This window comes from Perca flavescens, chromosome 7 (genome assembly GCF_004354835.1).
Source record: "Perca flavescens isolate YP-PL-M2 chromosome 7, PFLA_1.0, whole genome shotgun sequence".
Classification (NCBI taxonomy): domain Eukaryota; kingdom Metazoa; phylum Chordata; class Actinopteri; order Perciformes; family Percidae; genus Perca; species Perca flavescens.
In genome coordinates, this window is record NC_041337.1 from 1,111,109 (window position 1) to 1,125,069 (window position 13,961).

General features: G+C 40.8%; 1 protein-coding gene across 1 annotated transcript; it reads right to left on the reverse strand.

Moving 5' to 3' along the window:
- Positions 1-3,995: 3,995 nt before the first annotated feature.
- On the reverse strand, positions 3,996-10,485 carry rps21 (ribosomal protein S21). The gene is made up of 6 exons (XM_028583144.1): positions 10,380-10,485; positions 10,006-10,088; positions 8,018-8,081; positions 5,248-5,319; positions 4,684-4,739; positions 3,996-4,058 (listed from the first exon to the last, which is right to left on the reverse strand). Exons 2-6 carry the CDS (start codon positions 10,053-10,055, stop codon positions 4,049-4,051), a joined length of 252 nt encoding a protein of 83 aa, XP_028438945.1. The 5' UTR covers positions 10,056-10,088; positions 10,380-10,485; the 3' UTR covers positions 3,996-4,048.
- Positions 10,486-13,961: the final 3,476 nt, after the last annotated feature.

Below are 13,961 nucleotides of genomic sequence, written 5' to 3' on the forward strand. Positions count from 1 at the left end.
GGAGAGCTGTTTTTTCAGAGATTTTTTTAAAAATATATGATTTGTTTACTGGTATGTTGTGACATTTAAATTGCTTTTTAAAGATCATTTTTGTTCATTTAACAATATATTTCTTGCAGTTCAAAGCGTCAAGTGTCTTTTATTTATCTTGGACTTATATTCATTCTTCGTTTTTCTTAGATTGCTTCCTTAAACCATTTGGCATGGTTGGGCTTAGATAGGCCTTGCATGAACTGCCCAGTTAGGACCCACATAAGATCCTTACAGAGCCCACTTTAAGCCCATAGGGGCATTCACAGTTGAATCCTGGTGCAAGCCCACTTTAAACCCCTTTAGTCAGGTGTGGCCCAAATGGGTCTGACATGAATTACCCAGTAAAGACCCACATAAGACCCTTACAGGTCCCACTTAAAACCCATCAGGGCATCCACGGCTAGCCCCCGTGTGGATCCCGGGTGCAAGTCCATTTTAAAGGCTTTTTAGGCAGGTGGGGCCCAAATGGGTCTGACATGAATTGCCAGGTTAAGATCCCACAAAACACCCTTATAGGTCCCTTTTAAAGCCCATCTGGGCATCCACGGCTGGATCCTTGGTGCAAACCCACTTTAAACCCCTTTGGGCAGGTGGGGTCCCAATGGGTCTGGCATGAATTTCCCAGTTAGGACCCACATAAGACTCTTACAGAGCCCATTTAAAGCCCATCTGGGTAGGCATGGTTGGATCCCGGGTGCAAGCCCACTTTAGACCCATTTGGGCAGCTGGGGCCATGGGGCTAGCTTTTGGGGCAGATGGTAAAACGCTATTTTCATACCACTAACAACACTCAAAATATCACCACACTTCCACGGTAGCATAATGAGGGTCCCTACATGTAAACACAAGCATTGAGAACTTATGTGTACAGACAGTTTATTAAAATTATAGTTTATAAAGACTTTACTGTTCACTATACAGGCGGACGCCATCTTGGAAAAACGAGCTATGCTACCTTGGAAGTGTGGTGATATTTTGAGTCTTGTTAGTGGTATAGAAATAACGTTTTACCATGTGCCCCGAAAGCTAGCGTTAGCAGCTAACCAGCGGTTTTGCGGTAGCTTGTTTAAAGCTAGAGACACATTAGATTAGCATGAAAACAGATCCCAGAGAACGGTTGACTTGGTACACGTTATTAACCCCTAGGGTTATTTTGCGCCGGAATTGTCCTTTAAGTCTTTTTACATATCTTTCAGATTCATACTTCAACTTCAATATGGCCTTTTAGCATGTTTTTTAAAAGAAAACACTCTTTCCTTCTGTGAGTCTCCGCACACACCAGTGCATCTTGCCAAGAGTTTTTCTCACGCCAGACAGTTTGAGGCAGCTACCAGTTAGTCATTTGTCCATAAACAGGAAGGGATGCAATTAAAAGGCTGAACAGCAGAGCCCACTCAATGGAGTCTGTCATTTCACCTGAAAGAGAGAAAGAGAGAGAGGGGAGAAGGGTGAGAGCTGGCTACCTAGCACAGTGGTTCTCAACCTGGGGGGACGGGACCCCCCATTGGGGTCGCAAGAAAATGTCTGGGGATCGCCAGATGGTTGGGGAGAAAAAAAATGAAATAACATATTCTATACTGGGGAATGTTTTTTACATTACTGTCGAGGTAATGTATATTGTGGAGGGGTGGGGTCGCGAACACCAACTTCATTATATTGGGGGGGTCGCGACTTGAAAAGGTTGAGAACCACCGACCTAGAACATAGTGTTGCAAGCATATCCTTATCCAAGGGTTCAATCATGATCTGCATAATGCTTGAGAAAGGCAACAGGCTTTGCTGCATCTTTTCTTTAGTTTTTTCTTCTTCTTCTGAGCATTATTGTGCAAAACGGCATGATCAAACTAGAATCACATCCGATGTGGATTCTCGTACACTGAGCAGCCGTTTCTATTGGCTGGATGTGCAGATTTACAGGTCAGTGTATGTGAACTGGATGGTGTAAGAGCCATTTGAGTGGTTTTTAGTGGAGGCAAATGGGAGGTAAAGCACATATTCACATATCTTGGTCCCGATCCAACCAGGCCTTCTGGGAGAAAGCCAGGGAAAGAGAGGAAGAGGGGGGGAAGGGGATGAAGGCGATGATGACATACATCTAATCTGCGAAGTCACTCACCTGAAGGGAAAAAAAGAGAGACTGTGGGAACAAAGCAGTAAAGCAGCAGTTAATGACAGCTATCATCGGAAGCTGTGCGGGGTTAAAGATGCCCTGAAACGGCTCTCACACACCACTGGACCATCAGCTCCACACTGATTGGCCTAATCACCACTGGAACCTCCCTGCCTTCACCTCGCCCTGTTATTCCCACGTTGACAATGCTTGTTACCAATTTAGCTCAGGGGAGCTTATTGCCCGGAGTCCTTAATGTTTCTCGCCCTGCAGTTTCCCTTGGATTAGGGTGGCACCTAAATCATGGTTGCAGCTGTCGCCGTGGTCCTGCTCGGCGCACTGTTATGCCCTGCTACACCCTGTGAAGTGTGAAACAGGTATTTCTGATTTTGCAAGAACCAATTCCTTTTCTTGTCCCGTGCTGCCCTCTGCTGGGATCAGCCGGTGAAGATGGAGTCCTGATTCAGGCGATAACTGTTGATCCTTCAGTACCTGTAATGATTTAAATCTGATTGCTCACATGTAACCAGACACAGTCATTAGGGACCTATAGAGGAGCTGGATAAATCCCAAATGAGACAAATGATAAGGGAATTGCTTTTACACCCAGTAGCTAGGAACAACGATACACAATACATTTTCTGAAAATAAGCATTCATCTAGATCAGTGGTTCCCAACCTGGGGTCCGGGCACCCCCAGGGGGGGCGGCAAAGATCACAGGGGGGGCGCGAGTCTTTATCTGGTTTGAGGTTGAGGTAAAAAAAATTGTTTTGCACATGTTAAACAAATGATAATACACTAGAATATCTAATGTATACAAAAGTCTGTATGAAAACTATATATTTTGTTGTATCTTCATTTTTCCTGCCGCCACGGCATCACTATTTTATGAATGAAACATGGAGGAGAAACATAACAGTGCTGATAACTGCTCTGTATCAAAAAAGAAAGTAAGGCTCTATCTCGAGAGTTATCTCAACTTTGGTTTCGGGCGGGGGGCTCAGCTTTTCTTAGACATGAGTAGGGGGGGCGCCAAGGAAAAAAAGTTGGGAACCACTGATCTAGATCAGGGCTAGATACCTTTGCATATACAGAGCATAAAATGCAGGACATAGAAAATATTGATCCTGAAAATAACTTACTTAGCAGTATAAGTAATAGCTGCAGTTATTACACCGATATGGTATTTAAAACTTTCCAATTATCCACTTCTATCAACAACAAAAAAAATATAAGCCCCCTCAGGGACAATACAGTGCATTCTATTAAACAGCAGAAGCCTATATGCCAACTTTCATAGCATAAAAGAATATTTATGACAATTCAATAACCATTTCAACATCACAGCAATATCAGAGTGTGGATTTTGAGATCGATGGCTATGAAGTGAATTATGAAAACAGAGCGAATAGAAGCAGAGGTGTGGTAACATACGTGGGTAAAAGACTGAATCATAAGGTGGAGAGTATGACCGCAGCCGTTGAGGACCTGCTGCAATGCATAACAGTAGAAATGTGTATGGAAAAGATAAAAAAACATTGTTGTGATAGATTGTTGTGATTAGTATTCCTTCATTGAAAGAAGAGCAAAAAAAAAAAAAAAACACTCTCAGAGGAAGATGTTTTTGATCTTCTCCGGACTGGTTTTGGAAAGAGTTTGATCTGATTGGTTGATTTGGCCCGTCTATCACCAACTATTTCCAAAAGTTCTCCAACGGTAAGTTCCCAGATGGATATGCCGAGCAAATGGGAAGCAATCTATCTGGGACGACGCACTTTATGCAAGCAAGGAGCACTTGACCCATTAACATCTTTCATTCGTTATTAGGAAATGACAACAAGGGCAAAGAAAGTTTGTTTTTTTCATTTTATTTTGACAAAGTGTCCACTGCTCCGGCATCACTCTTAGAAGTTCCTGTGAGACAAAAACAGGGGAAGAGGAGAGACAAATGATGATACTGTCAAATCCAAATCATCAACAGATACTGATTTTAACTTGAGAAAATAGCCTGCCTGAAAAGATACACTTTGACCAACAACATCCATCAAAATGTGAAATTATAGGGTCTAAATAAATAAACCGATGCATGTTTTATCTCTCAGCAGTGTTTACTCTCAGGAGAGAGAAGATCTCTTCACTAACAGAGGGCATCTTCACACGAACAGGTCACGATGTCTGCTTCACGTACACACTTGTAGTATAGTGCCTGGGCTCCCACGTTAACAGCTTAGAGCGGGAACACTGCCTGAGTGACACGCACGTCTCCGGTGAAAACGCGTGCATGCTAGAAATAGAAAATGTTGCACCACATATTCTGGAGCCTATTTTGCCGTCAATACTGCAGACGTTGTCTTTGCTGTAATCAGATCAGTCTATATTTATCTTTATGTTTATGGGAAACATCCATGTGTACAGACACCTTTCTGGTGGGAAAAGACGTAAAACACGCTACAGAAACGCCACGCAGCCAGTGTGAAGCCGGCCTTGGGGTTATGAGTGACATGTCCAAAAGTTCTGTCATTTGAGAACAGGTTCTTACTTTGCGACAATGCTATCCTCCCTTGCCAGCCTCAGGATAGAGTCATCAGACTCGCCCTGTAGGGAGGGGGGGAAACACAAAAAACAGTCAGACAAAAGCTTTCAGAATTTAGAACCCAATCTCATGACATAGGCATGTTTCCAGTAGAGGGTCACAGACACACACACTGACAGACAGGTTTCCAGTGCAGGCAGTGGAACACAAGTCATTCTTAATGGAGGGGTGACAGACACTGCACAGATACAAAAACTATTCTGTACTATGAAAGTACAGCTGATATTAACTACAAATCCCTGTTTGTGTTGAACCCTCAGACAAAAAGTCAGAAATAAGATGCCATCAACCCATATTTTCTACAGATTTTAAAAGATGTGAACTAGAGACCAACATGTGGAGGGGATGACACCAGCAGGGGGCGCCAAACGGCAAGGCCAGAGCACCCTCCCTACTCCAGCCGTCTGGGTTGCTGATAACGTTCTCCTAAACTCCTCTTCCTGATCACGTCCTGTGTTTGGAAGACGGCGGTGAGCGTGCAATGCGAGCGACACTTGAGCAGAGACTTACCATTCTGCGGATGGCGCCACAGATAGCGTAGGTCTTGAACTGACCGTTGAAGCGGCCGGTCACCTTGTCAACCTGCAAGAGGACAGAGCACACCACGTGAGAACATCTCAAGTCCAAACAACTGCTGTTCAATCTTGGGGTTTTTTTATAAATAAAAAATCTTTATCCTCCGACATCGAATTAGGTTCACAACCATTTGGCATCTTGAATAATTGACAAACAACAAAAACGTGCCGACACGCGAAAAGGCAACCACACTGGTGTTTCGGCGGGTTGCAGCTCTTTTTTTGTTCAAAATTAGGCCCCATGTTCCCACATTTCTACGATTTTTTGTTCAAAATTAGGCCCTATGTTCCCATATTACCTTTTTCATAAATTTGTGTCCAATTGTCTTCCCCCTAACCACTCTTGTGGGAGGATAGGGCTTAAATATAAAGGGAAATGTAGGAACACAAGACCTAATTTTTAAAATGTCCTAGAAATGTGGGAACATAGGGCCTAATTTTCTGTGGAAAAAAATAATTTAGAAATTCCTCTGTCAAAGCTATATTACTGGTGCGTGATATTTTGGGTACTTCTCAAAAACAATCTGCAGCCTAACTGTTGCCACACAAAAAAGGATTTACTTTTTTAAAATGATTAAATGTATACAGGCTTTATCACACATGTAGACATGTCCAAAAGTTTGCCATTTAGATTTTTTTTACATCACATAAAGTGCATTGGAAAAGAAATCCCAGTGACTGCCTGTAAATCTAGGTTACAGTAGGACACCAGCAGCAGCCTGTTGCATACATGGGATGTGTAATAAATTGTTCAACAAGCAACGTTGATGGGCACAGCCGGGGCATTTTGCCTCCCATAGCTCCTTGACTACACCTGTCATGAGTCTATTCATTGCTGACAGAACTATTCCAATCATATTCCATTTCTATTTGTGGTGACTGATGGAGTCCAACCAATTTTCTTTGCGAATTAATAATGTATCGTAAATAAATGTTCTTCCTTAAAATACAGGGGGCATAAGTCAGTCCACCCCTATGTTAAATTCCCATAGAGGCAGGTAGATGTTTATTTGTAAAGGCCAGTTATTTCATGAATCCAGGATACTATGCATCCTGACGAAGTTCCCTTGGTCTTTGGAATTAAAATAGCCCACCCCCACCACATCATCACATACCCTTCACCATACCCACCCATCATCACATACCCTTCACCATACCTAGAGACTGGCATGGGGTACTTTCCATAAGATCATCTCTCAATGCAAATCAAAACAGCTATTAGGCTAACTGAAATACAACCATGCCAATCTCTAGGTATGGTGAAGGGTATGTGATGATGTGGGGGGGGGGGGCAGGGGCTATTTTAATTCCAAAGGCCAAGGGAACTTTATCAGGATGCATAGTATCCTGGATCCATGAAATAACAGGCCTTTACAAATAAACATCTGCCTGCCTCTATGGGAATTTAACATAGGGGTGTACGGACTTATGCCCCCTGTATTTTAAAAAGGAACATTTATTTATTTACAATACATTATTCATTCACAAAGAAATTTGGTGTCCTTAAAGGATGGATTTTTCCTTATTTTTTTGTTAAGACATTAAGATAACTTCAAAAAGATGATTTTTTAATTCCTCTTTTTAGTCAACTTTTAGCCTCGTGAGACAGTCCTGATCTGGCGAGCTCCAGTTTTCCACTCGCAGATCAGTCTGGCATCTTGAAATTTGGAGCCGTTAGCCAAACGACCGGGCCAATCAGCGGTTTTGAGGTGGGTTAGGTGGTGATAGACTGATGGTTTATCCAATCAGCTAACCAGTATTATCAGCCAGCGGTAGCCCTAATTCTGTTAGCCACTCGCTAATGCTTTTTTTTTTTCTTGGATCCTTCTTTTGGAATATGGACCAGGAACCTGAAATGGTGCCTTTTATTCCTAAATTCTCGTTACACAAATGGCAAATCTCCTTTACCGACATGTTGCTTGCATGCTGAGCTAACGAGCTATGCTTTGCCTGCAGCAGCAGGGGCGGGCTTGTGGTTGTATTTTCATACGCTTCGTGGATCTGATTGGTTGATTTGGCCCATCTATCACCAACATAGGTGATAGACAGATAGTTCATCCAATCAGCTAACCAGTATTTCCGCCCCTTCCCAAAAGTTCTCCAACGGAAAGTTCCCAGATGGATATGCCGAGCAAATGCGAAGCAATCCATCTGGCGGAGTCAGGTTAGTCAACTTTAGCATGGGTGTGTAAACTTCTGAGCACCACTGTACCAACAATAGTGGGGCTTAGACTAACAGACTGAGTTTAAGATTAAGACACTTTATTGAAAAAAGAACACAGGACCTGTACACGCACTAATGGAGAGATGTCAGGGGGGCCATGAAGGCACCCCGAGCAGCTGGAGGGTTCAGTGCCCTGCTCAAGGAGGTGAACTGGCACCTCTCCAGCTAGTTTAGGTGTAATGTTTAACGTCTAACTAAAAGTTCAATGTATTCAGGCCAATGTGGTACATTATAGTTAATCTACAACACCATGATTTGGCTTACTTTAGCTGAATGAAGAAAAAAAAAAAAAAAAAAAAACAATGTTCAATAGAAGTTTCTACCCAAAACACCAAGATATTAATACAGATATTGTTGTGGTTCGATACAAAGTCTTTGGTATCTATTTAGCCAATATAAAAACAACAACCATGAGTAGAAGCTCAATATAGACACTGGTTTCACACGCTTGAAAGCGTTAACAGTGACATGTTCCAGTTACCTCAGCAATATTGATCTGGACAGAGGCGTGGTCCTTGGCTCCGATGATTCTGTTGCTAGCAGAGCTGCAATACACACATACAACATTAATATTCATGTGAATGAAATGTCACCATCATTCACACTGATACTCTGTATAACAAAGCTGCTTGATGGCGTTTTAAGCCTCCAACGTAGACTTAAAAGCACCTAACCCTAACAGGAACACGCCAACTTATTGGGAATTTAGCTTATTCACCGTAAACCCCCAGAATAAGACAAGTCCATACATACCCTTCTCATCTCTGTGCGTGCTGTAACGCTGTCTGATGGTTCCAGCATTAGCTTAGCCCAGCACAGATCCTGCAGGTAACTGGTTCCATCTAGCCTACTGCTCCAATAAGTGACAAAATAACGGCAACATGTTCCTATTTACATGTTGTGATTTGTAGAGTCACAGTGTGTACAAAAAACAACGTAACATGAGACACAGCCATCTTCTAACAGTAAACAAACCGGGAACTATATTCTCAGACAGGCTTGCTGCGAGCATATCACTCCGCCCAAGTACTATATATTATATTATTATTATTATATTCTTCCGCCTGAGAATATAGTTCCCGATTTGTTTACAGTTAGAAGACGGCTGTGTGTCATGTTACGTTGTTTTTTGTACACGCTGTGACTCTAAATCACAACATGTAAATAGGAACATGTTGGCGTTATTTTGTCACTTATTCGGAGCAGTAGGATTACTGGAACCATTCACCTGCATGTTCTGTGATGGCCTGATGCTGCTGGAGCCGTCAGACAGCCTTACAGCACGCACTGAGATGAGAAGGGTATGGACTTGTCTTACTCTGGGGGTTACGGTGAATAAGCTACATTCCCAATAAGTCGGCATTTTCCTTTAAGGCTGTTTTATGGTTGAGCATAGAATAGACGGCGCACCCCCACAGACCGTCTCCGCCGTAGCCTGACGTGCACCTCTTAGAAAACGTAACTACACGTGGCAGCGACACATGTTGCTCGGCCGTGGCTTGGTAGCGTGGCTGACAGAAAAATATCAGTAGAAAACTGCACTTTTTAAAAATGTAACTCACTACATGTAAACCAAAGCATTGAGAACTTAAAGACAAGTTTATAAAAAGACAGTAGCGTTCACGTCTACAGGCAGGTGCCATCTTGGGGAAAACAGCCACCACCAGTCGAACGCCGTGCAACCAGTAATGTAGCTCAAGCACAGCGTTTGTCGCTCGACTGGTCGTGACAGTTTTCCATATATGGCGCTAGCCCGTATATGCGACAGGGCAGTTTTGTATCTGTACTGATATTGGTTCAGACGCAAAAGGTACCCAACCCTATTTAATTGACCTAAACAATGATCACCAAATTTCTCTCATAACCACTGAAAACTGTAATAATAACAAATATTAAGACTTTGGGTTTGATATTTTGACAGTTTTCAGTAGTTATGAGGAGCAATGTGAGAGAGAAATTTGGTAATCATTGTTTAGGTACATTAAACCATGTTAAGCCTTTTCACATTAAGCGTTTTAGAACAGCCCCAGTAAAATGCAACACACATTAATGCAGCAGGAATATTAACCCACAAATATCAGAAGAGGGAACATTTTACATACTTTAAGTAGCCTACTTTAATTTAGCTGTTATTACTTACATAACCATGTAAGTAATAGACTTTAAGATTACTTTTGGGCCTTTATTTAACAGGACAGCTGAAGACGTGAAAGGAGAGAGGGAGGTGGAAATGACACGCGGGTCGGAGTCGAACCCGCGGCGTCGAGGAGTAAACCTCGGTAAAGGTGCAGTGTAGCGTCCCAAATTCCCCATACAATGTCTTTAATTATGAACCTGCTAAACCACCTGTTTAACAGGTGTCTGGGTTACGGTTATAGCCAAGCTGTCTCAAATAAGACTTACGTTATTAAGAGTATTTCAGTGTTATATAACTTGGTTATTAGTAACGTCACCGTGACTTGTACTCACCATTTACGTGGGACGTAAAGGTCCACAAATTCACCAGCGTCGTTCTGCATGTTTACAGGTTGTCCACGCGGTCGGTTACAAATCTGAAACAAAAGACAATCAACAGAAAACCAGCCATTAGAAAAGTCGGCGCGGGCAGTTAGCCAGCTAGCTAGCTAGCACCAGTTAGCACACGGAGCGGGCCGCATGTGGCTGCTCACACACTCGACCAACGTCTGATATTTACACATCATTTCTGCCCTAAACACCAACCAAAGGCCACCTACGACTACATAGTCACCTTAACTTTGACAAAGTGTAAGAAAATGACAGTTATGTAGGGACAGAATGTGAATTTTAAGCGTTTTTAAGAAGAGAGCTCGATGGAAACACACCGTATGCGACAAATGGCCGACAGGGAAAGGAAGAGAAGCCGACCCGGAAGGAGAAATATCTCTTTCTAGTGTTTACGTCGCCACCATGAATAGTCGCCCCCTGTTGGATGTTGGTGTCTTCAAATCGATCTATGGTTGGTAGCCTTATATATATATATATATATATATATATATATATATATATATATATATATATATATATATATATATATATATATATATATATATATATATATATATGACAACTACAACAGGAATAAGAACGGCTTATTATATAGACTGTATAACGTTACATCATCAGCAAATCTCATCGCGTGTGGTTTGTCCAAGTGGTGTAGCCGTAGCTAGCTGTCAAAAGAAGCCGGCTGTCGCGCACATGCGCAACTCACATCCATATGTCAATGCCATAGACAGTAGGTCAATGCTCACATCGTGGAGCATACATGGATGCTGGGATGCTGTCGGTACACGATTGAAACCATGCAACAAGAGAACGAAATAGCCTGCTATGCAGACCGGCTGCAGACCACTGCTGCGTTCATCAGTAGTATGCAGCAGGAGCCAGTTAAATCGATTTATTCTGCAGTGTGCTGGGCCAGGCTGAGCATTTTGAACAAGCTCTTAAAGCACTGGACAAAGAAACTCACATCAATATTGCAAATGGAAAAAAAAAATAACTTAATGAGCTTTGCATTTTTGGTTTGTTTATTTTATAAGATGCCGAAAATGTAAGAAACCCTAAACCCTCTTCCAACTATGTGCACCTAAGTCTTTTATAAAGCTAGGGAAAACGCTGCAATAATAAATATGATAATACAGTTGTGAGTGATAAACTACTGACATATACAGTGCTGCTCATAAGTATTCACTTACCTGGATAAATAAAGGTTAAATAAAAAAAAATTAAATAAATATTCATACCCATGCTAAAGTTGACTAAAAAGAGGAATAAAAAAATTATCTTTTGATGTTAATGCCTTAATTAAAGAAATTAGGAAAAATCCGACCTTTTAAGGACACAAGTTTTTTTTGTGAATGAATAATGTAAATAAATAAATGTTCTTCCTTAAAATACAGGGTGAAGTCAGTCCACCCCTATGTTAAATTCCCATAGAGGCAGGCAGATGTTTATTTGTAAAGGCCAGTTATTTCATGGATCCAGGATACTATGCATCCTGATAAAGTTCCCTTGGTCTTTGGAATTAAAATAGCCCCCCCACTCATCACATACCCTTCACCATACCCCCACATCATCACATACCCTTCACCATATCTAGAGATTGGCATGGTTTTATGTCAGTTAGCCTTATAGCTAACTGCTATTTTAATTCCAAAGGCCAAGGGAACTTTATCAGGATCCATGAAATAACTGGCCTTTAAAAATAAAAATCTGCCTTCCTCTATGGGAATTTAACATAGGGGTATGTATAATTATGGCCCCTTTATTTTAAAGAAGAACATGTATTTATTTACAATACATTATTCATTCACAAAAAAAATTGGTATCCTTAAAAGGTCAGACTTTTCCTAATTTCTTTAATTAAGGCATTAAGATCAATTTCCAAAAGATGATTTTTTTATTCCTCTTTTTAGTTAACTTTAGCATGGGTATGAATACTTATGAACAGCACTGTATGTATGTTCACAGGTGAAAGAAAACTGGAGTGTTGTTTGGATGGACCTACAGTACTACTAGAGTACACTCAAAGAGATGCTCAGAAAAAAATGTATATATTCTGAAGTCCAAGTTTTATTTGTTTTGTATGGTCAGCAACGTTATATCTGACCAGGGGAGGGAGTTTGTGAATGGGGTATGACAAATCACATACACTTTGATCATTTTCATCCATGTATTGTTATTTTTCTTTGCAGTCGGTACTTTTACACTTGGTTGCATTGCTCTTTGCATACATATTGACAGCTCAACAAAGAGATCTTTGAACTCGTGAATATTAATCATGCCGTATCAATTGCCTACCACCCCCAAATCAATGGCCAGGTAAGTTACATAGCATTGCAAAGGAAATGTGTGTAATATTTACATAAATCTGCAATTCGCGTTGTCAGTGTGCAGGATGAACGTAGCAATCAGAACATTAAACGTGCTCTCCGGCGGTACGTCAATGACTGGGACGTTTACCTCCGGGCCGTGGTCAACGGCATCAATACTACAAAGCAGGTATGGTGTTTTAAAACTTCATGATCAGAGCTAGGGCTGAACATAGATATGAACTGCTAGCAATAAGTGTTTTTTTTAATAAGCATGGAACATTGAAAAGTCAAACATTTATCACAAAAGCTAAAGTTAAAATAATAATAATATATAATATAATATATATATATATATACACACACTGTATATATATGTATATATATATATATATATATCAGTACTTTCCTGTAAACTAAAATGTGTGATCTGCCTCAATTCAGTATAAGCATCTACATATTACTCATACACTTATCTTAAATAAAGTTATACAAGTAAATGAAGAATCCACTGACATTAAGTAACTATAATAATAAAAAGAAGAATTAAAATGTTAAACCAAATGTTACACCAAACATTCAACTAAATATTGCACATTTGATTAATTACGGTTTTCACCATTAGCTAATCGCATTCTGTCAAATCGCATTTTCAACGGTTCAGCCCTACTCAGAACACACTCACATTGTTAGTTACTGTGAACTCTTATGAATAGACAACGTGACATCATGACTTAGCATAAACATACACGCCACTTTCCTAAAGCCAAGTGGCGTGTTATCTGTATGCATTTTGAGCTATCCGCGTGTAATGTCTAAGCCGTATGAAGCGGATAAGTGCCGTATGTATGACACGGCAATTCATCATTATCAAGACGCATAATCGCTTTTCGGACGGTTGGGTTTAGAAAACAATAACGGAGTTGGGTTTAGGAAAAGAAGAACGGGAGACCGGCTAAGGTTACAGAGCGGCAGCCAGCGACGAGGGAAGATGTGAGGAGAGAGAGCAGCGTCTGACAGGGCAGAGACATACCCGTCTCTCTTCATGACACCTATAAATAAATTATAACATGCATATACATTCAATTTAATATTTAGTTCATAATTATTGTTTGTTGTATTTGTTTTTCTTACATAGATATTTTAGAAGTTGAGTTTCAGTCTGTATGGTCAATAAATAAGCAGTTGTACATAAAGTGGTAACATGGTACAGCATTTGTTTTTTAGACTTATGGGAAGACACCAAAAGAAATTTTAGTGCTAATTTCCATTTGTTGTCCCTGGGCATGTATATAGTGCACAATAATACCAATATAAAAGTGATAATTCTACATAATAGGGACACATAGGACACTCCAGTGCATATACATTCAGAGAGGCATGATTCTTTTTACTTTTAAACTAAAACTAATACACTAGCATTAGTAGGGATACATTAGCATTCTACAGAAAAGCAATTTTGGCAAATGTGGTCGAGCAATATGTTACAGTATAACTAACAGTTTCCCCGTGATGATCTTGTCTTATTTCACCATGAACAAATAGTTTAAGGGGTGTTGGAGCTAAACCATGCAGTATCTTACAGTATAAAGT